At 37.7% G+C, this 27,649-nt stretch overlaps 1 protein-coding gene across 1 annotated transcript; it reads right to left on the reverse strand.

Moving 5' to 3' along the window:
* Positions 1–3,787: 3,787 nt before the first annotated feature.
* On the reverse strand, positions 3,788–23,847 carry LOC135946719 (homeobox protein HMX3-like). The gene is made up of 4 exons (XM_065495046.1): positions 23,521–23,847; positions 8,823–9,022; positions 6,497–6,813; positions 3,788–5,728 (listed from the first exon to the last, which is right to left on the reverse strand). Exons 1-4 carry the CDS (start codon positions 23,811–23,813, stop codon positions 5,315–5,317), a joined length of 1,224 nt encoding a protein of 407 aa, XP_065351118.1. The 5' UTR covers positions 23,814–23,847; the 3' UTR covers positions 3,788–5,314.
* Between the last annotated feature and the right edge of the window lie 3,802 nt (positions 23,848–27,649).

The following is a 27,649-nucleotide window of genomic DNA, read 5'->3' on the forward strand; positions in this document are numbered from 1 at the left end:
TATAATTTTAATTATTTATCCGAACAATTGTGTCCAGTCCGTAACTTGGAATCACTGCTAGATTTAGAAAATTTTGACTATTTGGTTATTCATGTTTACATCATGCGCGTTTGATGCAAAAAATGCATGTTAGGGGACAGAAAGACCATGCCTGGTTTCCCTTTTAAGTATGGAATTACTACAAGGCAAAATAAACTTGAATTGATTTGTCATTAAAATATCTTATCTATATATATGAATCAAATAAATTTATATATAAAATTCATCATGCAGTTTTACCTATTTCATATGAGTGCTGTGCCGTGTGATTTATATTATTGCTTAGATTTCAATTCTAAACATAAATTCTTCTAGAAAATTTACTTCAAGAAATGTGTTTCTTTTCATCGCATAATGTGCACCATTTTCATTATTCGTCAATGCTTTCCTGATCAGAGAGTTGTCAATTGACTTTGTGATCGATGTGAGTGCTCCTGGATTCATGTAAATTAAATAAAAACTTATTAATCAATTATTTATCAGTTATAATGTATATAAAAATCTTTAAATATGTTATAGTATATTAAAATACAAATTATTAATAAATTTAAAAAATTAAAATCAATATTTTATAAATAAATTTTAATTGTTTTAACCAAATGTAAATCAACTTTAACAACTATTTTGTAATTTTTTTGTTTTAAAAATTAACGGTAGCTCAACTACTTAAATCAGGATTTATTTTTTACAAAACATTTTTTCATGGGAAATTTTTCGTTATTTTTGTTAAATCAAAACACATAATTTTGTTGAAGATTTTAACTAAAAACCCCACAAAATTATTCTGAAAACATATTTTTATTTCAATTTAGTCAACCTAGGTCAAAAATGACATAAAAAATTCCAAATTATGGTTTCCCTCGGAATTTTACCAGATTAAAATGGTTTACAGTCGTTTACAGACACGGTTTTAAAAGCATTAGATGGTTATTGAATAACTTGACTATATCCCGTGCTAATTTGATGGTATTGTAAGAACTTAAAAAATTGATATGAATATCGATGCATTTTGAAAACTGTAAAAAATATTTTTAGAATAATTACAGAAATTGGTGCTAAAATTGCTATATACTAGTTACCTAAACTCCTGCTTAAATTTAAATTGCAGCAAGTTCATATAAAAATCTCTGCTTGCTTTAAACGCAATTGCAAACAAGCTCGTCAAAAATGCGCCATTTAAACGCAAATGATCGCATAATTGTGCGGGAAGGTTGCGTTAAATTTATTCCGGGTTTGCACGCTTTTTAGGTGCTAATGCAATGCGCTCTGCTCTCGCCCGCTGGCTGGTTCAGTCGGTGCGGTAAATATTTGGCCGGTGGCACGCCCTGCCAATTAAAGTGCGGTCGGACATAAAAATGAAGAGAGCGAGAGCGAGAGATATTATCAAAGAGCAGGCGGGTGGGCAGGCGCGTGTTTATTTAATGCAGGAGCTCGCCTGCTGTTGATTATTTTGTTATTAGCAAGCATTACACACTACTTGGCCGCCACCGCCGCGCGGAGGGGGACCACCCCCGGCCTGCCGAGCCATCCACCCTCTGCTCTGTGTGTGTGTGTCTTTACGTTGCGGCGCATGCCTCGCGCGTTTATTATCTGCTCTCGGGCCGAAAATTACACGCCAACAGTTGTGAGAGGAAGCAAACAAAATCGAGCACGAACGCCTTTTTGTCAAGGGTCACTGAAAATCGAATTAGTTATAGCCGACGACACGCAAATACATTCCGTTGATTGCCCGCAAAGACGAAACCCTACGTGAAAACGTTTGCTTTGCAAATAGGAAATTATGCTTTGATAAATAAATAGAGGTAATTGGGGTTGATCGATTTCATTCCTATAGTCGTTTTTTAATCCTGTTTTTTTATTTTCAAAGGAAATTTATTTTTTGTGGTAAAATAATTTGGAATTTATCTTAAATATTTAAACCGTAGGTTTTATCTTAGCCTTGAATTTTATCACTAACAATAAGGATGCAGATATTGGCTTAATTTAACGTGAGTAATTCCACGTGAGATTGAGGAGCAATTGGAAGCAATTAGAATTTTTAAGGCATTTGAAATTTTAACTAAAACAGAACGTTCCTGATGGTCAGGAAAGTCAGAGGTCAACAAATTGGTCGGTTGTCCAGTTTTTTATTATTTCGAAATCCCCAAAAAAGAGAGTTCAACCTATAGTTATTGTTCCACTTGAAAATTTGATCTTCCGCACCTTATCTTATAACTTTTTGCGTATTTCTAATTATTGCCGTGCATGCATGATTGACATGTTAAGCTCAAATTTCAATAAAACTAGGAATGTATTATACGTGCCTTCAAGAGTTATTGTATCTAACGATTTCGGTTCATTGGTATGCTGCTAAATTTATATGAAATATTTAAAATCCCAGGAACTAATTAATTAACTAACAAGAATTATCATAAAAAATAAAAATTTATTTACATGTTTAAAATGTATCAAAAATTAATTGTAAAAACTATATATATATATATAAATATATTAAACAATAAAAATAAATAAAATTGTAAGGATTTAAGATTCAATTAACTAAAATTTCTTGTTTTTTGTAACAAGTAAGTAAAAGTAAATTAATTAATATATAAACATTTTATAGACTTGATAAAAAAATCAACGGTTTAAGATCAAGCCCAACTTATAAACGGATTTGCAAATAGGAAATTATACTTTGATAAATAAATAGAGTAAATTGGAGTTGATCGATTTCATTCTTAGCCATTTTTAAACCATTTTCTTTATTTTCAATGGAAATTTAGTTTGTGTGGTAAAATAATTTGTAATTCATATGAAAATTATTATAAGCAGTATCTTTAGCCTTGAATTTTATCATTAGGGATACAGATATTGGTTTAATTTAATTTTATAAATTAGTAATTCCACGTGAGATTGGGGAGCAATCGGAAGCAATTGGAAATTTTGACTGAAACAGAACTTTCCTGATGGAAATGGAGGTCAGAGGTCGACAAAGTGGTCGGTTGTCCAGTTATTTGTTATTTCAAAAGCCCCCCAAAAACAAGAGTCCAATCTAGAATATTTGTTCAATTTGAAAGTTTGACCTTCCACCTTATCTTTTGATCCTAAACGAATTTTGAGTTTACAATAAATAATAAGGTCAACTTTTTAGAACTTTTTTGTACGAAATTTTTTGAATTGATAGCCCTCTTCGATTTTTACAGGTTGCTGAACCGAAATACAGCCATTAAAATTCTGCACAAACACACAATTAATTTTATTCAACCCAAATGGAACCTTTTAGGTCAGGTAGGAATCATTTAAAAATGTTTCACACTTTTTAGACAGTTAAATTTGATAAGTTAACAATTTCCACCAAAAAACTAAACCAAAAGCGAGCATGATTAAATTAAATTAATCCCTCTGGTAGAAAAAAACGGCAGGTCCTATTTTAAATTCTCCTGCTAATATCTTTGTAAACTTTATTTTATTACTTATTACGAAAAGCTGGTCTCATTATTCCTTCCTTAGTAGGAAAAAAATTCCATTTTCCTTCCTGCTCGAGGAAGAAGTGGAAATGCGGACTCCGGCGTACGCGGCACTATATTGCGCGCATTTGACTGGCAGAAAGGGGGAAGGAAAGTCGTGTTGACGAGAAGAGCATTTAAGTAAGCCCGTATAAGCTGCTTATTTTATAAACTGAAGTTTCAAATTTCTGAAGCAGAAGAGAAGAAGGAAGGCTTTCGCCGCGCCGTCTTTTGATATTGGATTACCCGCGAAACGCGCTTTGTTCTCACGCGCGTGCTTTGAACAGGAGAGCGACACAAATTGAAACATTTAACTTTTTGAGGTATTTTCACACGAAGTTTTGTGGTTTTATTAAATTTTCCATTTATGTTACAAACATGAATTGTAATGGAGAGCCTTTTCGCTTGCTTTCGCACTAGTGCGTGTCTCTTTTTCATCCACTCGCGCGTCCTCTATAAATGATAACTGTATATATTTACAACAAGTCGTTACATATCTGTAGCACATATACATTCGATGGCAAAAATATTGTATATTTTTCACAAGGTTTCGTTAAGCCATTTGATGATCGCTGAGATTCGACACATAAAGCTGAACAATTTAACCCTTTCGCAGTGTGTGATTGTGTTTTAATTATATTTTCAAAAAAAAAAAAACCAAACGATACACTCCACCTGAGCTTTTTCTCTCTATATCTTTTCAGGCAGCTGATGAGCTTTTTCCCGCTTAAACCCTAAATTTTATCTTGAGAAAATCATTTTAATAATGCGTCAGAGCGTGTTACAGTTTAACATTTGTATAATTACACGAGATTTACTTCAGAAGGAGTGAAAAATGCAACTTTCTTTCTGAATTATTTTTTTTCTACAGCAGTGAATGCGCATACTTTTATATAAGTGCTACCAATTTAATTCATTCAAATAATAATTGCGTAATCACAGAATATATATCTTGAAATTTCTGAGGTTTGTCCATTTGGCTGCTGAGAGCTCACAAGAAACGACCGACATCTTTCTTCAGATCCGACACTTTGAATATATCTGCGATTTCAGATTCGATGAACTGAAAACCATGAAGATCAGTTCAAACAAAAATTCTTATTAGCTGTCGATTGACTGAATAAATTCTGGAGGTTTCATCACGTCGAAATAAATCTAATCCCGTAAAAAATGCACAAGGCTTGAATCAGGAATCGCAGTGAAGAAAATCTCCATATAATATCGTGATTAAATGTCAAAGTGTCGGATCCTGAGATGTTTCTCGTCAGCAAATCAACTTTGCTCTTAAATGCTATATGTAGATACACTACTTTTCCTCTCAATCATATAGCCGATTTCAATTACGAACAATTCATATATAATTTGAGCTGTGGGGGCGAAATCATTTTTCGTTTCACACAAGATTTTTATTCTTTCCGCGTGATCTTTTGATTTAGTCAGTCTACCTGTTTGCAATCTAAATGAGGAATTATTATTTTGTGTTCAGAAGGGGCGTGGTGCGTGTGAGTCACTCAAAAAGACTGTTCGAAGTGCTGCTAATCGTTCTTGCTGAGGTAGATTCAGGATTATAAACAGTGTGTGTGTGTGTGATTGTGGAAGAAACGAAATCGATCGCAGCGGCCGAATTGGTTGCAAAAAGTCAACGAACGAACGAACACATTGCACAATAACACTTTATAAACTGAGGAAGCGTCCGTTGGCGGCGCTAGTGTCTCGAGTCGGCGGCGGAGGGGAGGGGGAAACTAAAGGATCTACTTTGCGTGGCGCCGCTCGAGGTCCAGTGATGGCTAGACGAGCCCCGAGAGGGTGGCCGGCGGGGGCGGCGGCCGGCTCACGGGACTAGACGAGCCGAAGGCGGCCGCGGCCGCTGCGGCCGCTTGGTGTTGGTGGTGGTAGTAGAGGGCAGGGTAGGACGCGGAGGGGGGTGGCCCGTCCGAGCCGGACGCCACCCCGGAGCCGCCCTGGCCGCCTGGCGCGGCGCCCTCGTGGTACAGGATGGGCACCCGCACCAGCCGCTGCGCCGCGTGCGCCATGTTGGCCGCCTCCAGCTCGGCGGCCAGCTGCCGCTTCCACTTGTTGCGCCGGTTCTGGAACCAGATCTTGACCTGCGTCTCCGTCAGGTGCAGCGACGCCGCCAGGCCCGCCCGCTCTGAGCTCGACAGGTACCGCTTCATGTCGAACGTCGACTCCAGCTGGAACACCTGTCGATCAGAACGGAAATTAGGCCGATTAGTCAAAAACTCTGGCATTTCAATCTCCAAAACCGAAAATTTTGATGTGGAAAATGATGGGGTTGGTATTGTTGGGAATTTAAAGAGAATAATTAAATCTACAATATTATTCTTGTGCATCTAAAACTTTCTAGACGCCAATTAAGATCGAATCCCGCAATTCAGAGACTCTTAAAAACCGTCTAAGTTTACCAAGCTGGAAAAACACTTAGGGCAAAAATGAATTAAAATTATTGGCGCATTTAAGATTTTATTTACCGCAAAAAGCTATGTTTACGAAGAATACTCCCAATGAATTTAAATTTTTTAGTGATACCGATTTGTTTTAGATTTAGAAAACAAATAATTTAATGTTGAAATTTGAACATTTTCTAAAATTTATTTTTCACTTTTTTGACAAAACACACTGATTTTGAGGTTCTAAATCTGACACCTATATAAATTAAAGAGCTAATTTTAAGCTCGTTTTAATTCGTTTCCTCTTCAAATAGTTTGATTAAGATTGCTTGAATGGTTAAAGTTTTTAGATATTTATAAATTTAAAACTTTAGAAGATATTACTAATTATTAAATTAATGGCCAAAATTGAAAATTTTAGGAGGAAACGTTTGACATTTCAGCCAAATAAATTTTTACCGTCAGTTTCCAGATTTTTATTGTTTTATAATTAAAATTGTCACGTTTGGTAATTTGAAGTAAAAATTCTAACGCTGAGAACTAATGCAGAAAAAAATTTACCTGCGACCTGGAGAAAACAGTTCTGGTCTTCTTCTTGCGCTTAGTTTGTCCCGCGTTGCTGCCGCCGCTGGAGGTGCTGCTGGGCCTTGCGGGCTTATTTTTTGAGTCGTCCGGCTTGGGACTGTGGTGGCCCAGCAGGGGGTGGTGCGAGTGGTGGTGAGAGTGGCGCGGAAGCGAATTCGGCGACGGCAGCGGCCGCGGCGACGGCGCGCCTGGCGACAACACGACGCTCGAGCGCGCTGAGCCGCTCGGCGATGGGATCTCGTCGTTTCTGTTCACTCCGCCGGGAGAACTCGGGGCACTTTGGCTCTCGCTACCTGCGACAATTAGAACATTTTGTCAGAAATGATTGGTTTTTACCTCAATAGAAAATAAAATTGACATTTATTGGAACCTTAAAATAAGTTCAATTTGTGTAAAGTAAAATCAATGCTGGATATTGCGCTAAAAATAAATAAAATTAAATCATTTGCAGTCTTTTTACTTGATTGGTTCGATTTAATAAAAAATATCGATGAAATTCCGTAGTCATGTTGCAATATTGGTTAATTGCAAGCCCCAACAACAAATCTAGCTTTGAAATGAAATAGAACATAAAAGCACTTTCAAATTGAATTTAAAATTTCTGTAATTATTATCTCTCACTTAATCCTTAATTTATATTTTCATTTTTGCAAAACAGATCGTGATTTGAAGAATTTAAAACATGTCCAAAAAGCAGTATATTTTTATTTTCTGTAAAAAAATTAATAATTATTATTTTAATAATTCTTGATTTAATTTTAGTAGTTATAAGTAAAGATTAAAACACAAACAAACAAAGTAAGAAAGTAACGAATTTTGCAGCTCAAATCAGAGCTAAGTGTTGGCTGGTGTGTTGTACAAATGCGGCCAATTTAGGCCGATTGTCGTGCCGCGCGCTCCTCGTTCAATATTGTAAGGAAATAGTTTTCAGCAAGCTGCGCACTTTGAAGGGTTTCCCATTTATGGCTTATGCATAGTGTTAAGTGAACGTTCTTGTTACGGCAAACGGTGTTGATGCTCTCCAAGCAATTACAAGGTGTGCTGGGGAACGCCTGCACCAAGGTTAAACGATTCGTTCTCTTTCTTTGCGGAAAATTTTCATAAAATTTCAGTTTTGATGGATGACAGGCAAAAACTAGCAGACATAATATTTTTCTGTTAGATTTTATCGTAGGAGACTTTATTATGTATTTTTAATGTATTCACGGCTTACAATAGAATTCTTTATGAGGGTTTGCCGGATAATCTAAAACACGAAAATATTTTTGAATTTGTATATGCATGTACACACGAAGACACTAATTAAATTTTTATTTAAAGCTTAGGGAGTTTTTCACTAGCAAAGAAATTGGTTTCAAAAAATTCTAAAAGTCATTAGAGTCAAAATAAAAGCCCAAATTTAAAATCCAAAAAGTTAAAAGACCAGTAAATTTTTTAAATATGAAAATATTTGCATTATATAAAAGTCCAGGATTAAAAATTGTGCAATAATTAGACAATTTTAGATTAATTAGACGTTTAAAACAATTTTTGGAAACGGGTTTAAGAGTTTGAAATATACGTGCTACAAATATATTTTTTTAAATTTAATATGATTATTAACGTTTCACAAATTTGGATATTTCTGTAAAAGGCGTATATTTAATGTCAACTTTCTTTTGCCAAACCCTGTATTTATTTTTAAGGCATCTGGAATTGAGTAGAAGTCTTTTGGCACACTTGCTTTACAGCCAATTAAAAGTACTAAAAACTTAATTATCAAATCAATAATTTTTGTACAAAAGTGACTTTTGGCGTTTGCAAAATTCCCTGCAATTAAAACTTAATTTAGTCTGCTCTCACAAAAGAGATTTTACTGATTTTCTTTCTGCGTGTAAAAAATCCACGTTGGTATAAATATGATTTGTGTGCGGGGGAAAAGAGACTGATGGCGGTGAGCGGAAAAATTGGCTGCAACACGCGCCGTCCAATAAGGTTCTCAGAATCCATTCTACTGCGGGGTGCTATTTAGTCGGAGGAGCATATTTGGCCTGAAAAGGCGCAGACGCAATCGCAGCCACCACTGCCGGGCTCGACGACTCCACACTCACGTCCGCGTTTGATTCTCTCTCTCTCTGCTCTCTCTCTCTAAATAAAATCAATCCTTAACAAGCGCAATATCGCTCCACCAACTTCCCCTTTCAACTTTTTTCCCATTTGTCTGCTGCTATTGAGCGGATTCGCGACTCCTCCGCCGCCTCCCGCGCTTATATTTTTTTGTACATATGTATATAAAAAAGAAATATATATTATTGGAGCTCACCTGTGGGGCTGGGCCGGTCGCTGTGCGCGGCCACGGCCGCGGCCGCCGCGTTCAGGGCGACGACGGCCGCCGGCGAGCGCTGCACCCACGACGAGTACCACGAGTTGGCGCCAGGGTGCTTGCTCTCAGGGTATATGGAGGTGAGGAAGGAGTTGCGGCCCGCAACGGCCAACGCCCCCAAGTGAGACATAAGGCCCAATCTGTGAAAAGAGAAATTCAATTGCACTGTTAGTTTTTTTGTTTGTATTTTCTTATAAACAGAGAAAAAAATTATTTTGTAAAAAGAGAAATCTTCTGAAGACGAGTAAAATTATATCCGGGAGTATTTCATATTTCTAATGATTTTTAAATAAATTTATCATTGTTTGTTACAAAAGGAATCTCTTAGGTTTTGACTGTTTAGTTTTTGGTGTAACAATGGAATTCGTGTGAACCACTTACAGTGGTGGATATTTCCCGAATAAAACGGTATTTAGCAATTTTTGGAGATTTCTGGACCAAAATTTATTAAAAATACAGTTTATTTGCTCAAATTATCTATTAATTGTAGTAGACGCACTGCGTTAAATGAGAAAAAAACGGAATATTTTTATTGAGGACCAAAAATAGAGCTACGTGTGATATGAAAGTCAGCTCTGAAATTTTCAAAACATCATCTATTGAACCGTTGATGGGAAATTGGCCAATTTCCCGGCTATAAAGTCTGAAAATTATAGGGACTTTTCTGGAAAGTAAAAAACGCCCCATATCGATCGATTCGTCTTGTCAGGTAGAGTTTACCAGTAAAATATCATTCATTATAATTGAATGAAAAAACAAGTTTATTTAAAATTAATAATTTTAAATGATTTCCCATTTACAAATATTTGCATTTATGCTAAAATTACTGAAAACGTTATATTCTTACTATTTAAATTTTCTTTCATTATGGATGTAAAAGATGCTTTAAGCAATATATATTTAATTAAAAGTTTGTAATTTTGAGGCGTTTTATCAGAGCATATTTGGAATTTAAATTATATTGTAACAACTAATTGTGAGTTGGGCTTTGAAAAAGTCTTAAAATTCCTTTAATCGATACAAATAAGAACAAAATTAAATTCTCATTTTACTTCCAAAAGAGCGGAAATTTATTTTTAATGGCCCTGAATTATTAATTCATTATTCTTTTTAATTGCTATAGGAATCAGCTTAACAAGGAAACCTTAATATTCTGCCATAAACCCTTTTATTTGCTTTCTTTAACCAGATGACAGTTTAAAAACATCAATTTCCTTCCATCTTCCCTGTTAAGAGTGGTCTGCGAGTTAAGCACTGTCGATAATAGGATCGCTTTTCGAGTTTGACTTTATAGAGCAAGGAAGGAAAATGCCATTTGGTTGAAATAGTAAAAAAACATAAAATTATTTGGCATAATGATCAACTCTCTTTGTCAGATAAAAATAAATTTGTAAAAATTTTCCGACTTAAACAGGGAAAATTTAACCCTGTCCCGCAATTAAAGAATCCTCTACGAATTACTCTTGCAGTTTCCTTGAAGCTCCGTGCGAAGAAAATTGCGGGTAACACTAGACTAATCTGATAAAAAGACGATCAGTCGGATTGTATTGTGTGTCAGCAAATTATATGGCTTGTCAGCGAAAAGGCGGGAGAGAAAAAGACGGCTCGAAAGTTTGCCGCAGAAACAATTGCAAGAAGCCGCTAACAAAGTGAGTCAGCGTCTCTTTTTCGCTCGCTCACTCGCTCGCCGGGCCATCCAATCGATGCTGGAGACACGAGAGATGACTGTCTCTCTCTCTCTCTTCCCTCTCTTGCTTGCTTGAGTAGGTCGTTTTACAGCGAACATGACACCTCCCCCGCGCCTCCCTGCCGCCCGCCGTCTTAAGTTAAAAAGCTGCCAACCCCACAGCAGCAGCAGCAGCAGTAGCAGCCACTTTTTGTGCGTATATCAAAGAAAAGATGATCTGCATAACCTGCTCTCTCGGATCAGAGCAGAGCAGAGCTGCAGGTGGCAATTTCGGCTGTCGCGCGCATTTACCTGCTTCCAACGAAACCCGATAAAAGTGTTTGAATTGCCCGTGCCAGGCTTCGCCTTCTTAATTTGTCTCGGTTTTGCTTTTGAACCACCAGAGATGATGAAATTAAATCAGGCTTTATGAACAGGATTCGGAGCTTTTTATGATTCTAATTTTTTCATTTATAGTCTCCGGGATTTTTGTTTTGCTCGGAAGGGATTTTTTAACAAATCCATTAAAGTTTCCAGCTTGGAAAAAAATTACAAATATAAAGGCTTAAAAAATGGGGAAATTAAGAAACTATTTTATTTCTTAGGAAATCGACTGTTTCTGCATTTTTGCTGCAGAAAAATCGACAGGCTGAATGAAGATCGAGGTAATATAGCTAATGGAAAACATGTTTTACAGCCTGTAATACAATCCTATTTTGCAAGAAGAAGTCTAAACAATTCAAACAGCGTTTGGTTTTTTAATTTTTGGCGGTCAAAATATTTGCAAAAATAATTTTTTCCAGATTTTTATCGATTAATATTAAAAACAAGGAAGCAAAAACACTCTGATTTTTACACATGTCTTGAAACTAGTTTTGGGGAGTTTTACATTTATTTTTTGTGCAATAGCGGGAATTTTTAATGATATAAAATCACCCGACGTTTTTAGAGATAAGAAAAATCCCTGATTTTATTAACTTAAAAGTATAATTTCTCCACTACGAGAGCATAAATCCACTCTGCTTTACGACTAAATGTAAGGAGATTTTTAAATTAAAAATAAATAATAATAATAACAGTTGATCGAGCTGGAGGTTTTTGAAGAAATAGGGAAAAATTAATTGCTTGAAATACATCCTTATAGTAAGCTGCTATTAATTTCAACTAAATAATAGAAACAAAAAACACTGTAAATTTGGACGTGGCTGAAGACCTCGAATTTAGTATTTCATTCGATTTTTTTTATTCGAGGAATCCAAAGCTAGAACACGTTTTTTCTTTTAATTTTAACTGGTAGGATAGATGATAAATTGCGCGCTTTCAGAATTTTTAAACTTGTTAAATCCGTAGAAACATCAGAGAGGATTGTTTGTGCATAAAATGATCTCGTTAGAGAGGTTTTTACCCTGAAAAATCCCACGTGCCTTGTTTGTAAACAATTATTCAGTTTGTAATAATTTAAAGGCTTTTATCCTGTGTTTTTAGTTACTTCATCAAAAGTGTTGTTAAACCTGAATTCATTAAAAATAAAAAATGCCTTAAATATACATAAACATATCCCTGTTTAATGTCCTAAATTTCGATTCAAGTGAAAGAATAAAATTTGTTCGTGTGTATTTTATAAAAATTCCCCCGGCTGAAAAACGATCAGTCAAACTCTGGTGATGGCTGCATGGCTGGTGGGAAAGAGTCTGTCTGCATGTCTTTGGAGGAGGCAAATCGACTTCTCGTCGATAAAAATTGCGTGTCAGTCTCGACATTTTTGTGCAGCGCGCCATTGTTTTCTGGCTGGCTGGGTCGTCTGGGGAGTTGAACAGGCGACGACGACGACGACGACGACTGCTTCCCTTTTGCAAAAGCGGCGGGCTGTGGCGGTGGAGGAATAATTAATTTTGATCGCGGGGGTGCCGTCGGCAGAGCAGAGCAGAGCACAGAGAGGCAGCAGCGGCAGCAGCGCGAGGGAGAAAGAGAGCGCGGCGCACTCACTCGGCGGCACCACCGGGATAAAATCAATACTCGCGCCGACGAAATCCTCCTTTCGCTCTGCTTGTGCAAAAATGCGCTGCGCCGAATAGTAGTAGGAAGCTGGCGCCGACCAATATCGCCCCGCGACTCCCCCTCCCTCCCCCAACCCCCTCCAGCCTAATTCGAATCTGCGGCCGGGGTGGACAGGACACAGCGAGTCGGCGTCATAAAAACGACGACAAAAGCCCCCCTTTAATCCGCACGCGCGCACTTTTTGCTTGGCGCCCAGGCTTATCGGCTCGCGAAAACCGATTTCAAAATGGAATCGGCCTGCGTTTAAACTCGAATTACCCAGCCATTGAGCCCTGCGATTGCATCGAAAGTGGCTTCTCGATCTGTTCGCAATTGGTGGTCGTTAACGGAAAATTATACACGCGTTGGAATCTGCTATAGTTCCAATTTCTAAATATTTAAAGAAATCACTAGGAAAAAATGGTTTCCTGAATTTCTTGCTTGTTCTGCTATCTTTTAAATGAAGTTGAATTTAATTTTTTTTTTAATTATAGTGTTTTAATTTTTACGTTGACCGTTTTTGGGAAACACAGTCAAAAATGGTTAGTCTCAATGTTTTCCCTTTAATTGATTCTTTCAAAATCCCGACATTAAAAAGTAAAAATACGGTAGCAAATATTTTTTAATCAAATATCAACTTTTTGTGTCAATTTGTGCAGTCGGTTTTTTTAAAGAAATATTTTGCGCTCTAATCTTCTTTTAAATTCCATTTTATTTTCCAGTATTAAATAATTTTTAAATCATCAATCTAATTCAACGAACTGTTGCAGGTTGGAGGACAAAATTTATATAAATGAGGTCAAGCAAACTCAAAGGAATGCACACCAGATAGTTATCTATTTACTTGCAGAGAATCCGTTGTATTTTTTTTTTTAATTTCACACCTTGAGGATCTCTAATTGGTGCATTTTCAATGATAAAAGGTATATGCTTTGGATTCCTCTCGCTGGGCCCAGTCGAACTAATATCAAATTTGATGTCATAGGTCAAGGTCAAAGGTCACTACTGTTAAATTTGTTTGCTAATTAAATTTTTTAATGGAATTTTAAAAATGTGCCTTAAAGTTGTCCCACGATATGTGTGTGAACTTGTGAGAAAACTCCAGAGTGGTGTTTTGTATTGTTTCCGATAAATTAATACGCTTCAAAACTGAAAAACCCAGTATTTGGACTTTTTTCGTGTTTTTCGAATAATGGCATCTCCACATCTTGGGTTCTAACCATCAGAATGGCTAAAACAGAACAACATTTGACTCATCTCGACCTCCCCTGACCGCTACAGGGTTTCGGGGGTGCTTACCCCCACCCTTTTGAACCCTCCTGCTACGTTTTTAATAGCAAAAATGTACTACTTAACCACAAGCATATTTCCTCGTGTTTTTCACCTCAAAATTCACACACCGTCGAGAGATAAGGAGTCTAAATTATGCAAATAAAAGAGAAAAAATATTTGTAATAACCACCCACGACATTTGGATAATTGCAAAGATCCACATTTTATAAATTACTGTCAAAATAATCATAATCATACAAAATTTTAATTGAAATGTAGGCTTAGCATGAATATTTGCAAATTTTTAGTTTTCGTGGATTTTAAAAACAAAAATCGAGTGAAAATTTTCAAATCACAACACACTTGTCCGCGGGAATGTCGATTAAGCCGTTTATTCAACAAGCCGAACGCGTACACGACGAGATTATAGCGCGTTCAAGCTTCGATCTGTGCAAATTGCGTTAACTTTCGCTGCTAGTAGTAAATTTCAGCCCGAGCGCGAAAAGCTGCGGTCGCGCGAGTTGTAAATTTTGACGGGCGCGTTGCAACACGATTCCGATCACTTTCGGCTGCGGCGCCCGTCAATTTGCGCGTGATCGATGTCCCTGAATAAGCGCACAGGCAGGCAAGCAGGGATTCCCCGAACAGCTGTTTGCTAATCTAAACTCTGGCCGCGGAAAACGATCCGAACGCCGAGCGAGCGAGCGAGCGAGAGAGAGAGAGAGAGAGAGAGAGAGAGAGAGAGAGAGAGAGAGAGAGAGAGAGAGAGAGAGAGGAGTGCTTTTCCACGCAGCAGGGCGGAGCAGGAAAAGCTAAGTGGGCCGTGTTTTCCACTCGAGCTGCCTTTCTGTGCGCGGCGGCGGCGGCAGGTGAATGAGTCATTAGGCGCTCCCTCATCTTGTTCCATTAATCGTCCATCAAAAGTGCGCCCGCGTTCACAGAGTAATCTTCCACCAAGTCTCTCCGGCCGTTTTCCTGCTCTCCACTCTCTCTCCCGCCGGTGGGCCGAGATGGATTTTGTTTCCCTGCTGCTTGAATTCACAATGGGGCTGGTTTCATCTCGCTCTCTATGCTTCGGAAATCGAATATGCACTTAAAGAGGATTGATACACTGCACAAACTCGAGCGATCCTTGGTGTATCATGCATATAGCAATACATCAACCTTGAAGATCGAGTTAAGGTTAAAATTTTTTATGGTGGATGGATGCACTCTTTCCACTTGAATTCAGATTTTATTTCATAATAAACAGTGTATTAGAAAGATAACATACACTGTTGGATAGATTTTGACGAGAGGAATAAAAATCAACCCGGAATCAACCATGCAAATTTGCTCAAGATTTATAAACAGCTCTTATAAAAGATTATCTTTTGATTTTTGCTTACAAGGGGGCATTTAATCTGAAAATCATGGAGATTTTTTATACTGACGATGAAGAAAGAAGAAATGCCTTCCTCGAGTGAAAATTTCACTTCATTATTTGTTATTATTTAATTAAAAAATTTCCAAAGGGATAGTTTCGCAGCTTTTGTAATTTAAAGAAATTTCAAACTGCCTTAATTTCTTGAAAACTGGTTGGATTTTAACAAACGTTGCATTTTTGGAATCTGTACAACGAAACGAATCCAATGATGTACGATTTTTATACTTTCAGATAAGTTCAAGATTTTTCCAACGGAAAGTGATTTGGGAAATTTTATTGCAAAATGTGTGATTCTTTTTAGTTGGTTTCATAAAATCGAGCTTTATTTTAGGCTGTTTAATTTTTTTCTTGTAAAGAAGAGTATATTTTTAAAATGAATTTTCGGGAAATTGGAGCGAGGAAGCTGTGGTAAAATATTGCAAATTTTTCCAGCGTCCTAAATTAATATAAAGCAAAACTCATACTTCTTAACTCATTAATTACACATAGTTATAAATAAATTTTCAAATCAAAGAAATTTTGTCAATCCAGATTAGCTTTTACAGTTGCAGAAAAGAAGGAGCTCAAAAACAGCAAATAACGGACAATTTTCCTCGGGATTTTTTTAATCTAATTTCAAACTCTGTAGGATGGTAACAAGAATAAAGATCAATTCGTCCTGGTCCCGGCAAAATTGCGCAACGTTCAACAAACACCCAAATTTGCATTGTCGAATTAATTGTTGACCTTTTCTTGCAACAAGGAAATTCGCGTTTGGTTGTTGAAAGTTACGCAATTTTGCCGGGACCAGGACGAATTTCTATTAAGAACGTTTTCCAACAAATCTATTAGATTAACTGCAGCCAACAATCAATAAAATTTCCAATTATTGTTGCCCAAGTATCAATCCCCTTTAAAGCCACGTCTCCGTGCGCGCAGAGCTCGGGGCGGTCAAACTTTCCCTGTTTGTTGCATGCAAATTGCCGGCCGCCGACCGGCTGGGTGGCCCGTGCTGTTTATTTGTGCGAGTATTTTGTTACAAATTGCCTCTCAGGGTCTTGGCAAAGGGGCGGACCGATGAGAGCTGCTCTCGTGATGCGCGTCGGCCCAATTGGATTAAAAAGTATGCAACGCGCCCCGCACGCGAGCCCAACTGGATGCCTAAAATACGCCTCTCCGAAACCACAGTAATTGAAATAAAAAAAATTAAATAATGCGTCTTTTTTAATTCACTGCAAAATATCGGAAGGATAGCTGATGTTTTGAATAGGGAAAAATTTAAATTTTAGTGGCGGCATTGTCCGCATGAGATATATAACAGAAAAATTAAAGGGCGTGATATTTATACTGTTTTTTTCGGTATATAGTAGATTAATTTTTTACGGCACGATTCAAACTAGGTGGGTCTCGGATTTTAATGAAATTTGATAAAGCTGTTGACCTCGTAGACCGGAGATTTTTGGTCAGAATTCTAAAAATTGTCTCCTTTTTAAAGGGCTAAAAATGTTGGCCAATTTTTATAAAAATTGATTATTTCAGGGAATTGTTAGAGTTAGAGTAAAGATAAATTTATTATTAAGGCGAATAATGATATGATCTAAATTAAACGCCGACAACTTTGCCACATTGACAGACAAACTTCGGAGGTCAAAGGTCAAGGTCATTAAAAATTGTCCTAAGATTTCTAGAAATTCCTGCATATTGAAGGGAACAAAAATTTGTATTTTCGAACTGCCACATTTGATAGGAAAAAACGTATTAAAAAATAATGACACACAGCTTTTCCGTATTTTTGAAAAAATTCGCATTTGAATTTTGAAAAACGTATTTTTTCGCCCCAAAATTAGGCCTTTATTGCAATTGCACTAGTTTCACGTATTTTTCGGTAACTAAAAGTGATTCCTTAATTTGATTAGACATGATTTATTAGGGGGTCGAAATCAACCCTCACCCCCAGGAGCAGAACATGAGTTTTGTAATTACATTTCGCAGAATTTGACTGTCATTGGTTTCGTTCCCTATGTTTTTCCCTCCCCAAAAAATCAAATCTGAAGCCAATTTTACGCTTAACTCAATTCCCTTCTTTCCCTGGAGCACCTCGGGCTTTTTATTAGTTAAAATAATATTTTTTATAATTTCTTATTAATCCATTCATGGATAAATTCAAAAAATGGTTAAAGTAATAAATAATTTCACAAATTATAACTGGATTCAGCGAACTATTACATTTTTCCCAATAGGCTTTTATGAACTGGAAATTAAATGAATTAAATCCCCGGCTTATCTTAAAATACGTGACCTACGCAACGATATGCGAATCATAATACTCCACAAGCTTCAAAAAACTTGTTCATTTAAATTTTTCCAGAGCAAGCTCCAAATCAAATTTAGGACAGATTTTGCTCTTCCACATTGACACAGTTTGTTGAAGCGATGAGCGTAGTTTGCCTCGGTGAAATTGCCTCGTTAATTTTTAATTTGTGCAGAGAAAGAGTCCGCCAAGGGAAGTGTGTATATAGTTCATTTTTAATTACTATTTAGCCGAGCGCGTGAGCTTTGTTGCAGCGCAGGTGGAAGTGTGCTCGGCGTTTTGTGCGACGCACACACACACACACTCTAATTACATGCGCGCGGCAAAAGCGACCGAGACCGACTCGATAAAATACACTTAGAGAAAGCAGCCGTGGCACAGGCGGAGACAGAGGCAGGGCTGGGGCTGAAATTTCGCCTTGAGCTTTCGCCATTGTGGCGCAAAACGAGAAAGAAATAAGGGAGAGCGCTTGATTGAAAAGCTCGCTGGTGACAACCTAGCAGAGAAGCAGTTCTGTTAACAATCGTGGCCACTGAAAGCGAGCAATCCTTCCTCCTCGCTCATCAAAAATCTCTTTCTCTTTTTAATTTTTTCCTTTTTCACAGAGAGCAGAGAGATGTGGCGAGAGAGAGAGAGAGAGAGAGAGAGAGAGAGAGAGGACCATTTCTATAACATAATGAAGAGAGAGATAGAGAGAGGAGCGCGCGCAAAAAAGCGGCTGCGGCGGCGGTGGCGGGAGGAAAGTAATAAAAATTTTTTGATGACTGATGCTTTTCTGCTGCTCGCTCCTTTGTTTCCGCGTTTAATTCAAACCCTTCTGCTGCTGCTGCTTCTTTCATAACTTCCCCCGCGAAATAAGCTCTGCTGTGTGCAATTTTTATTTTAACTCGAATAAAAGAAAGCGCTTCTCCCCCATTATTTCAAATTTTTTTCCAAATCACATATATATCAGCAGCAGCAGCGGTGAAAAGAGACGCGAAATCAACGGCCTGTTAGCGCAGCACGTTTATTTTTAATTATCCTTCCTGTCAAGCTCGTGATTTCGCTGCCGCCGCCGCTGCAATAATACAAAACAAAGTTTATTGTGGCATTTTTTTCATCCCCCGCTCGCCCTGCCGCCATGACGAAACATCTCGTCATTTTCTACTTTTACACAATGTTCTTCCGTCGCGCGGCTGAATATTGTAATTCTTCCCGTGCATCCACTCGTTCATTGTGTTGTGCACGGCGCAGGTATCGCGCAAGAATCCGCCAAATACGGCTCTCTCATTGAATTTTCGCCAACAATGCAAGGCCTCCGCCAATATAAAACACACAGCACAACTTGCGCATTTAAACTTTTTACTGTCTTCTTTTCCAAGCACATGGAAAACTCATCCTCATTAATTTATGGAGGTGAAAAATAGAACAATAAATTATAGAGCTGTGAATTTGTGACGGTTTTTATGGAGAAATATGTGGTAGATTATTTTTAGCCTGTTTTTGCGTACAAATTAGACGGATTTTAACCGTTTTTAATCTCAAATTTCACGTGCTTCCTGTCAAAATGTAGAAATTTAAATGAAAAATTTTACGCTTTTGTCCAAATAACAAGATAGTCGTCATTTTTAAGATGAATTGTACCAATGTGTATGATTGTAAATAATAAATTTCCTTTTTTTAAAATTAAATTCATATTTAATGTTGTACAAATTTTCAGAAAAAAATAATTTAGTAAATCTACAAAAGTTTAAAGAGTCTGAAATGAACTGTCGGCACCAACAAGAAGACAATTAAATGAATTTATTTCAGAAATTAGCATTAAAATCCAAATTTACTGATTTTTTTAGAAACTTTCCATGTTAATTGTGCTTAATTTCGACTCTGTTCTTCGCGTTCTGTCCAAAAATGTGTAATGGATATTTTATTCCAAATTTCCTGGATAAACGGAAAAACCAGTTGAATTTTTTAAAACACCTCTTAAAATATTGAACCAAAAAATGTATAGCAATAATAAAAACAATCCTAATTTAAACCTCTTTTGCTGCCAGCCATATAGAGATTTTAAAATATATATTTATCGCATTCTTTCAGCTTAACTGGTGTGTGTGCGCTGCCTTTTTACAATTTATTTTCGCTGATGGAAATAGCTCGACACACACACACACTCTTCGAAGCGGCGCGAGTGGCGCAAACGCACGAGCTTTTCAGGCCGGATCACCGCGGGACTGCGCGATATTTTCATCAATAACACAGCGAGAGAGCGTTTTTTTTTATTTGTAAGCCGATCGCTGGAATTTAAGCGGCCCATTTCCCGCGCGCGGTAGGAAATATTGCCAATTTCGCTGTGCTGCCGAACAAGGCACGCGGAAAACGATTTTAGTGTTACTTTTGCATGCGGAATTTATATACGTCCGTGTGTGTTTGTTCATGCGGATAATATGGGAGTTTAAAACGCATTTCACATTAATGAGATTATTAGTTTTAATTGGTCATTTACATAACGAGGTAATAATTTGACAAAGCTGTGCGCATGCATATTTTGAAATGAGCACGAATTAAAAAATCATTTGATATAATTAACCTTCTTAAGGGAGACACCAAAAGAGTCTAAATCATTGTGAAATTTTACCTCGTGAGTAAAATGTTTTGCAATTTCAAAATTTTTTCCGCAAGCCTAAATGTGATCGTCTGCAATTTTTAAATTTTGTTGGAACACCATCTTGATTTTTCTGTTGAAATAACCAAGTTTGCCGGAAAATTTAATACCATTTTCTGGTAAATCGGGAAAAATGGACATTTTGGCGCTCAAAAAATGAGAAAATCTAGTTTAAAGTGAAAAATTAACTTTGTGCCAAAAGATCGCCATTTAGACAGCCTAAAACTTTTAAATTTAAATCACATATTTGAATAATATTTTAAATTTGAGTAATTCTTGAGTTGATTGTTTCCTATTTTTTAATATCACGAAAAACGATTCTTTTAGTTTGTGAGATATGGATGGTCAAAGGTCTGAAAAGGTTTTAAATTTCAGTGAGGAAATAAAAATTGATTTTTTCCGGTGGAATATGCTTTGGGGTCACCATACCGAGGTCAGATCAGGTTAGAAATCGAACCCTTACGTTAGGGTTGCTCTCGAGCGATTAATATAATTAAATTCACATGTGTGGCATGCAGATGCATCTTTACCGACGACGACGGACTCACTATTGGTTCGATTTAAAAGATCTAAACCGTTGCAATTTTCAGAATATGTGCAATTCAACCCTTTGAAAACCATCATAGGGCGTTTAGGAATGAGACTTTATTATTATTTTTTGTTTAATTTTACATGAAGCATCTGATTTTGTTAAGTTGTTTTCCAGATTGTTAGAAAGCCTAATTTACACCACTGAAACTGCAACAGTGATTATTTTCAATCGCATACTGGTAGAAAATGAATCGGAGAATGCATCCCATTTCATCTGCCAGGCATGGAATGGAATGATATAAAATATGTACACCGCTCTAGCTATATATTGGAATTAATATACCGTGCAATCGCGTTGCGGCTGAAAACATATCAATCCCTATACACAGAAATGATAATATGCGAATGCAATATTCGCATCGAGCAGCAGCAGCAGCAGCGTTTCTCATTTTCATGCTCGAGCGAGGGAGATTGGTGCCGGGCGGGAGAGGGAGCGCGCGGAAACGCCGATATCCGATGATGCGCGCAAAAAGCGATGAAAACACGAAATACAAACCGCAAGTCAAATCACACACGGGTGTGTGTGTTTATGTGCAAAAGAATTTCTCCCTGTATATAGCTCTCATAATTGTGTGTGATGGTGAGGTACGCGGTGCACTTACACGAAGTGACACCCGAAGCAGCACGCCGCCGTTGCGGGTCTTCTGTTAAAAACGACACAAGCACACGAAATAATTGGGGATGAGAAGCCCCAGAAGCGATTGACCTGAGCACAGCAATATCAACATTTTAGCGCTCCCTTGTCACGGACTGTTTAAGAAGCGCCGGCTCAAATGCTGTCTAGGCTTATTTTAAGTGTGCATGTTACAACGTCGCACCAATTTATATAAAACGAACGTCAACCCCGATCGACCGACCGACCGACCGAACGGACGAACGAACGGACGGACGGCCGTCCACTCCGTGCACGCTGCAAAAACACACACACACAGATTTATTGTTGCGTTAGTTGAAATGCTTCACTCTGCGCGACGAGTAAACCTCTTTACCTCCTATAATCCGTTCATACGCTCGTGCTACACCGTAATATATGACTGTGTGTGTGTGGGTGCATATATTGTAATCAATCTTTAATACCCGCGACGATAGCTTTCCTGGTGTTTGCAGCGTGTTTTTTGCGCATTCGAACACGAAAATCAATGTCACGTATACATCGTCTTTGCAAATAATCTGTAAGTGATATTTTTCTCTAAAAATTTAAGGAATTTTGGAGACGAGAGGATGAGTGTTTCCAAAAATTTAAGTATCATAAAAGTTTCACTTCAATTTTCCCAATAAAATTGTGTTGCTAAAAGTACCCTGTAAAGCAACAAAAATTTCAAGAGAGGAAAGACGGCTAATTTTATTAACAGAGCCATTTTTAATTTACTAAAATTAATTTATTGTCTTTGTTATATTTGTAAACAGGATTTTATCAGCTTTTTTCAGATCTATTCAAAATAACAGACATTTTTGTCCCTAAACAATGAAAAGCACGAATTTAGTCTCACAAAAAAAATTACTTTTTACAAGATAAACAAAAGGTGTGAGTTTACAATTTTATAAGTAGAAAAATAATATAGCTTAATAAAGCTAAATAAAAAACTTTAACTGGTGGCAAAAATTGTCAGTAGACATAAACGTTAAAAGTTTGAAATATTTAAAAACAAAATTGGTATGAATAACGTCACTGGCGCAAAATTGTCAATTAATTCGAATTTATTTCTGTTAAAAAAGTAGAGAAACAAAAGTTAAAGAGAGTTGATGCTGCAGAAGCCTGGACATCCTTTCGCCAAATACAAACAAAAAATAAATTAAAAATAATAAGCTAGAGCCCAAAATTGAGCTACTAGGTATAAACGCTGTAAATTTGCGAGGAAAGTGACCGCAACGTTAGCATACTTTTTCCAACAGTCTTCCTAGTTTGAGATCTGACTTTGTTCCACAACAAAGAGTTTGCCCAAAAAGTGTCACACACAGTTTGAATAGATCTCGTCGAGAGGAATTTAAATGTTCAGTCAATTTCGGAGGAAATTCTCATAATTTCAACTCGACCTGTAGCAAGGTCGTCTTTTTTACTCCACATTGCAGAACAATTGTATAACTAGGAAATTGCTCAACTGTTTATAGTTGGCTAAAATTCTAACAATTTTGATTTTTTCCCTCTGTATATCAAATCCACTTTTTATATATAAAGTATCCACACGAATAAATATTTTTCTAAATCACTGTTTTAACTTTTAGAAATAGTTCCAAGCATTTGAGCGTAATTATCAAGGTTTCCAGGTTTTCCAATTGCAGGAAAGTGGAATTTCAGTTTGTAATTATTTTTAAAACGATCAATCGACAGTATTTTGGACAATTTTCTGCCCATTTCCCAAATATTTTTGCTCTGTATATGTGTTCCTTTTACTTAGAAAATCGTAAGTGCGGTTAAAATTTTAATAGGTAAACAAAAGAAGTAAAAAACTTTTAACTTAGTTAAGGAAAAATGTCCCTGCCAATGGAATTTAAATTAATTTTTATGAAAATAGGGCGAGTAATAAACGGATTGCTATAATTTCTCATTAAATAAAAAAATTAATCCAATCATCAGCCAATTATTGAGCAATAAATTTAAATTTAAAAAAACCCCAAAGCAAAACATAATGGGTACTTCAAAGGTTTTTAACCCCTTTTTGACTAAAAATTAAAAAAACACTTGCAGCCTGTGAAAATCTTAATTTTAGGATAACATACCTGGAAAGCATGGCCGGGTCAGGGTGGAGGTGAACGCCAGGATGCGGCGAGAGGGGCATCGGTGCCCTGAGGCCGGCGGCGGCTGCCGCGAGGGCGCCCTTGGAATGCACTCCCTTGCTGTCCGACCTGCTGAGGATGCTGGAGATGGAGAAAGAGGTGAAGGCGGCCGCGGACGACGACACCGGGCCCGACGACACCTTCTCGTCGGCGCCGGCGGCGACGGCGGCCTCGTGACGGGGGTCGTCGGCGCCGTCGGCGTCTCCCAAGTGCAGCACTTCCGCCTGAGAATCCATCAGCGAGCGATGAGCGCCGCCAACACAACTAATTGCCGCCGCGCCGCATGTGTCTTCCATGCTGACGAGCCACCCTCCCTCCCTCCCCCTGCAACCCCCTACCCCCACCACCACCGAGGACGGGGAGGAGGACAACCGGTTTGTTGCTCGCCAGGTACACACCGCGCGCCGGCCAGGTGACAGCCCCGATTATTCGCCCGCCGCCGCCGCCGCGACTCATCCTGCGGGAATGAGATTTAATGAGGCTCTCTCTCTCTCTCTCTCTCTCTCTCTTTCCTCGCAATCGACGAACAACTCCCCGCAACACACACACACTCACACACACACACACGTAAACGGCAGCAGTGGCGGTGCAGGAGGCAGCAAAATCGATCCCCGAGTCTGTGCTCAGCGCCGAGCTTGCGATTTGTGCGCCAGACTCGCGTTGCTAATTCGATTTGAGCTCCTTGTTCGATTAGAGGCGTGCGTGTAATTGGCTCATTTGCCTAATTTATCGCTAATTAGAGGTGTGTATCGTGTAACTTCAAATATGTGGATGGCTAAATTTAAAGATTGGTTCTGAGTTCTGAGTTAATTCTCTAGGAAGAAAAAATACACATTTGACCATCCAAAAATTCACAACACATTTTTTCTCTTTCCGAAATTGTTCCCGCAGATTTTTAAAGAGAGATATAAATAGATAGACTTTACCCGGAAAATATAATTCACAGAATAAAAGCCAGTACTAACATTCTAAAATATTAAATAGAAAAAATTTCCACGACTTTGCGATCATTGTTAACATAATTTTAATAATTCCTATAAAAAACAAAACCTCATCATTTTCCTATATATTTGCTATCTATTAAATATCAAATTAGTAATGCAACGCATCATTGTAATTTTGTACGGCGTCTTTAAATCACATTTCTCTTAGGTAAAATTGGAGTTCTAGTTTCATTCTTCGCTTTGTTTCGTTGACAAAATCTTGAAATAATTTAAAGAGAAAAATGCTTTGAATTTTTGGCAGCCGACTTTTTTCCTGAGCTTCCATCCGTGTATAAGTGGTTGATGTTGGTTTTCAAAATGTGTTTTACAATAATTATGCAAAAACCAAAAGAGTGGGAATTTTTATAATGAAAATAAAAAATTTATCCATAATTTACAACGCTTCACCGTTTTTTTCGTGACAGATTTCGATTCCTCTCCTAGAGATCAGTTTACTTGTTGTATGCCACCATGAAGAACCCCTTTTTTGTGAAATATAATAAGAATTTAATTAAGGAGACAGTCCTCACTTATTTGAAAAGCACGTTAAATTTGCAGCGCTATCCTCACCTAGAACAATTTCGGCTTTAGTTTAAAATAAGTCAGCAGGGCTATTTTGCCGCCATATATTTGCCATGTCCAGACAAATAAAAATCTTCTATAAGAAACATATTATTAAAAGAGGGTGAGAAATCGGTCCAATATCTTACTTGAATGCTTTAACTCAGTTGTTATAGAGATTACTTTATTTTATATGCATTTTGTTTATTTTGAGGATTTTCCAGGGTTTGGCAACATCAATCCTCTTTGTAAATCATCAGTTTTTTTATTTAAGTATCATGTCGCCACATAATTTACAATTTATCTCAAGCAAAATTCGAAAATATGTTTTTTTTAAATTACAAAATGAAGTTTTCTCAAAAAAATTATGGGCAAATTAGTTGGTAAAAAATTCTAAAGAGGATACGTTGAGGGTAATTTAAAAATTAATCATTCAAAATATTAAGATCTTTAACAATTCCGTTCAACCCGTTTCAGTGACAAATTAATGTAATAATTAATTAATTGATTATAATCCGGCTGTGTTGCCTTTATTTGGACAAGCGGTTTCCAAGCGTTGACAGGAGCGGTGAAAACCGGTAGAAATTAGAAACGGGCAGCACCCTTGACTGCTTTTCGGGGCGTCGACGGGCCGGGAGCACGCGACTCTCACCCTTGGCACCCCGGCCGCAGGGGCGAGAAGGGCGTGCGCGGCGTGGGGTGGCGATTGGTGATTGGCCCGTTGCGCCGCCCGGGGGTGGAGTGAGCGGGAACAACCCTAAATATGTGCTTAAGAGTTTTCCATTATGCGCGCGATGCTTGGATGCTGGTGCAAAAAGCAATTTGGTCGCGCTTGTAAACGCGCGCATATTTTCTCTCTCTCTCTCTCTCTCTCTCTCTCTCTCTCTCTCTCTCTCTCTCTCTCTCTCTCTTCATCCTTCTTCTTTTAAACTATGTGTGTGTTGCGCTCGCTCGCTCGCTCTTAATGGGGCCCATATAGCTGCGTGCAAACAATAATTACCTACAAGCCCCACTGCTCTGTGTGTGTGTGTGTATGTCAGTCTGTTCGTTCGTTCGTTCGTTCATCCTCGCACCACTCCCAAACCCATTTTTCCCTCGTGCGGCGCGTTTAAAGAAGTTTCTCTTCTCTGCTGCAGACTCAAGTTTTGATGAATATAAACTCTCACTCGCGACTTTTGCCCTCAAATTGAGATTTATCCTCTATTGAGTGAGATTTTATTACCAACCCCCTCTGTAAATTATTATAAATTTCGAAAAATGGGTTTCGAGAGAAGTCGTTTGCATTTATAAACAATTCAAGATGTTTGGAAAAACGCGGGTATGTTTTTAAACAAGAATAATAACCGCAGAGATGGGAATTATGATTATTCTGAGCTTCTGATCATTACAAGACCATCAAATGAGCTCCAATATTACAATTTTAAGCCTTTTGAGAGCCAGGAACTGTTCAAATTGAATAAAAACATTGCGTATTGATTTTTTTTAGTTTACAGGAGAAAATTGTTTCAAAATTAAGCTTCAGGAGGAATTCTCAGCCTTAAAATTTTTCCTCTTCTCGAAAAGACTAAGGAAAAATGGAGTGCTTGTCAGAAACTGTCTTGATTTTAGTAAAAGCTACAATTTCCAGGAGACAAGTTGTGTTCAAATCTACTCAGAAATATACAGGGAGCGAACAAATTTTTAGAAAGGATGAAACCGTTTTTCCAGAATGACTCTAATTTAATTAAAAACCACTTTTTGCCATTAGATAAAGAGATAAGTTTTTGCTCTCACGTGCAAATAGCAAAATATAAGCTCACAAAAGGTTGTTTGCCGCAAGGCGTGTTCTGATTGTGGGTTTTGCATTTGTGCTTGAAAATTTTTAAAACTTAAAAAGATTTATTTATAACATTCAACAATTTAAATATGTTTTGTTGCTTTCCCTTGAAATTTCTGTGAAAAACATTATCATGATTTAAGTATGCGCCATAAATTTAAAAAAAGTCTAAGCTTAAAATTATGAAAAAAAAAACTGCATGTTTGTTTACTTTCATGAAGCGTTTTTCTACAGTTCATCTTTATTCCAGTTTCATTGAAAAATTCCCTTCTTTATATTTCATTTAGCCGCTAATTTTAACCAAATTTAAATTATTTTGCATAGTAGTTCAAAGCTATTTTTCCGCGCTGAACGGTTGAAAATTCCGGACGGGAAATCACGCGCGTCAGAGGACAAAGTGAAATTGATCGCGCTGTGACAATTAATTGCGCTGCGTGTCGTTGGTGCGGTGGCGGCGGCGGCGCGCGTTATTATTGACCATCGCGTGCTGGCGGGCCACTCACATGCGCGGCGCTAAGCTGCGGCGATCATTATTTCCGCAGGCGTGCGTTGTATCGTTTAATTAAAACACGCCCCAAATAAATAAATGCAAAAATAAATTGCGGTTCGGAAATCGAGCCGTCCGTCGCGCGGAAATTAATGAATTGTGTGTGTGTGTACATACACATTTGTGGAGCCAATTATCGCGTTGCGTGCTGCTCTGCGGGGTAGC

This window comes from Cloeon dipterum, chromosome X (genome assembly GCF_949628265.1).
Source record: "Cloeon dipterum chromosome X, ieCloDipt1.1, whole genome shotgun sequence".
NCBI lineage: Eukaryota > Metazoa > Arthropoda > Insecta > Ephemeroptera > Baetidae > Cloeon > Cloeon dipterum.

Bases quoted from the DNA above. Each gene is read 5' to 3' on its own strand.
- LOC135946719 (XM_065495046.1), bottom strand. From the start codon at position 23,813: ATGGATTCTCAGGCGGAAGTGCTGCACTTGGGAGACGCCGACGGCGCC. The intron at 9,023-23,520 runs GTATGTTATCCT...CTCTTTTCACAG, and splicing joins GACCCGGCCATGCTTTCCAG to ATTGGGCCTTATGTCTCACT. The intron at 5,729-6,496 runs GTAAATTTTTTT...TCTGATCGACAG, and splicing joins CTGTTTTCTCCAGGTCGCAG to GTGTTCCAGCTGGAGTCGAC.